A 2,144-nucleotide genomic window follows, 5' to 3' on the forward strand; every position below is an offset into this window, starting at 1 on the left:
CTAAAAAAATCAATTTAATTCCAAAAAAATAATCCTTTTTAGAAATTTACTATTATTAAAATGAATTGTTATTGGCACTCCAAAGTTCTCATTTTACGCTCCTAACTTTCTATTTTAAAAAGAAAAATACACTTATGAGGAATGTAAAATAAAATTTTTAAAGTACTAATAACATTTTTCTTATTAAAAAATAAAAAAAATTCGAAACGATTATAATAATTTAAAGATGATGAGTTTCAATAGGGACAATCCAAAACCCTGTCGACAGGAATATTTGGACCACATGCAAGATACCTTACGACATTAATTTTGTAATGTTTGGCGCCTCGTATAGACTCTCCCTCGTGGCGAACTATTGAACCAACCCCTCATTTATAAATATCGTAAATTCCTCACTCCTCTATCCTCAGTGAAACTTTCGCGGCAGACAACGAGGGAAGACGGTGCGCACTTTAAGGATCTCCAATTTTCTTGCTCTCCACCTTCCAGTTTAACCAACTCCCTCACTTCTCTCTCTCTCTCTCTCTCTCTCTCTCTCTCTCTATCTAACATTTTCCCGACTTTTCTTTTCCTCTTTCCATCGCTTTCTCTGCATCCAAACATGAACTCCACGGCAATTACAACAACAACACAGCCTCATTTCTCCTCCTTCCGCTCCGCTGCGGCCGAATCATCCTCAAACCGCCAATTCCACAACCTTAAACCGGCCAAGTTGAAACTCGACAAACAAAACAACAGATGTCCCTTATCCATAAAATGCATCCCCACTCGAGGAATTCGAAACCCGAGCGCGTTGGCCTTGACGGCGGCGGAGGCGCCTCCGTCGAAGGCCACGGAGATGGTGGCTGACAAGATAAAACGGCTCGTTTTGGAATTCAAGTCCCTGGTGGAGCCAATCGACCGCGTGAAGCGGCTACTACACTACGCAGCGAGGCTCCCGCCGGACAATGTGTCGGCGCGGGAGCCAGAGAGCCGAGTCCAGGGGTGCTCGACGCAGGTGTGGGTAGAGGTGGAGATGGACGAGGCGGGGAGGATTAGGTTCCGGGCGGACAGCGACTCGGAGATCTCGAAGGGGTTCTGCTCGTGCCTGATTTGCATGCTCGACGGCGCGGAGGCGGGTGAGGTTTTGGCAGTGGAGACGCGGGATTTGGAGGACGTGAATGTGGGGGTGTACGGGAAGGTGAATTCGAGAGTGAACACGTGGCACAACGTGCTGCTGGCGATGCAGAGGAAGACTCAGGCTTTGGTGACGGAGCGAAAGCAGGGGATACGGGGGACTAATGAGTAATGAGGTCAGCGGTTAAGCCATTACTCTATATATATATATATATATATATATATAGAGTTATATATATATTTTTTTATACAAGCAATAGTGGCGTTTAAGGGTAAATCAAATTGGCAAAAACGATAATCGAACACGAGACTTCAAATGTTGGGTAAGTGATACGAGTCCTTCAATATTTTTGGTAACTTGTGAATCAAGTTAGCAGAAATTGAAGCACATTATTGTGTGTGTTGATTTTGTATTTTAGGTAGGATTCCTAATTGATATCAATTCCGTGTAATCTCCTGTAATCTCGTGTAATTAGTTTTCTTCCTATTACATTAGGGTTGTACACCTTGTATAAATACCTCTCATTGAGAAGAATAAAATTATCACTCAAACATTCTCTTCTTGGCATCAGAGCCAGGTCGAAAGAAGAAAAAAAAAACCCATAGCTGCGATAACACTGTTGTGGCTCAGCCGTGTGTGGTGCGTCGACCTTGATCAGTGAGCGACTGTTGTCGTTGCTACCCTCTCTGAATTCGAAACGAACAGTGAGCGACGCCGTCGTTGCTGACCCGCATTCATCGAATCGTTTCATTTTCTGTTGTGTGACACGACAGACCAACTAGCCTGTTTGCTTCTGATTTGATTTGAAGCCGTGAAGGATTGCACAAATTGCAACCCAACTGACTTGTGTTGCTGCGCCATACCCGACTTGAGGTTCGACGACCCACGAACTTGCTCCCATCCGACCCGCTAATCTGACCAATCCACCTCAGTACTACTACACCTCTATCTCGCACTTTGAACTGGAATATGTCTTTGCTGCTATTATCCTTGTTAGAGCCTTGAACCACCATACCACCGCTGCTGT

The 2,144-nt window shown here is 44.4% G+C and overlaps 1 protein-coding gene across 1 annotated transcript; it reads left to right on the forward strand.

Moving 5' to 3' along the window:
- The first annotated feature begins 415 nt into the window (after nucleotides 1-415).
- On the forward strand, nucleotides 416-1,670 carry LOC137730622 (sufE-like protein 2, chloroplastic). The gene has a single exon (XM_068469602.2). It carries the CDS (start codon nucleotides 602-604, stop codon nucleotides 1,286-1,288), a length of 687 nt encoding a protein of 228 aa, XP_068325703.2. The 5' UTR covers nucleotides 416-601; the 3' UTR covers nucleotides 1,289-1,670.
- The last annotated feature ends 474 nt before the right edge of the window (nucleotides 1,671-2,144 follow it).

The sequence above is a fragment of the Pyrus communis genome, chromosome 16 (assembly GCF_041283825.1).
Source record: "Pyrus communis isolate YQ-2024b chromosome 16, ASM4128382v1, whole genome shotgun sequence".
NCBI classification, from domain to species: Eukaryota; Viridiplantae; Streptophyta; class Magnoliopsida; order Rosales; family Rosaceae; genus Pyrus; species Pyrus communis.

What these genes read in the sequence shown, in the direction of transcription:
- LOC137730622 (XM_068469602.2), top strand. Translation starts at nt 602, where the DNA reads ATGAACTCCACGGCAATTACAACAACAACACAGCCTCATTTCTCCTCC.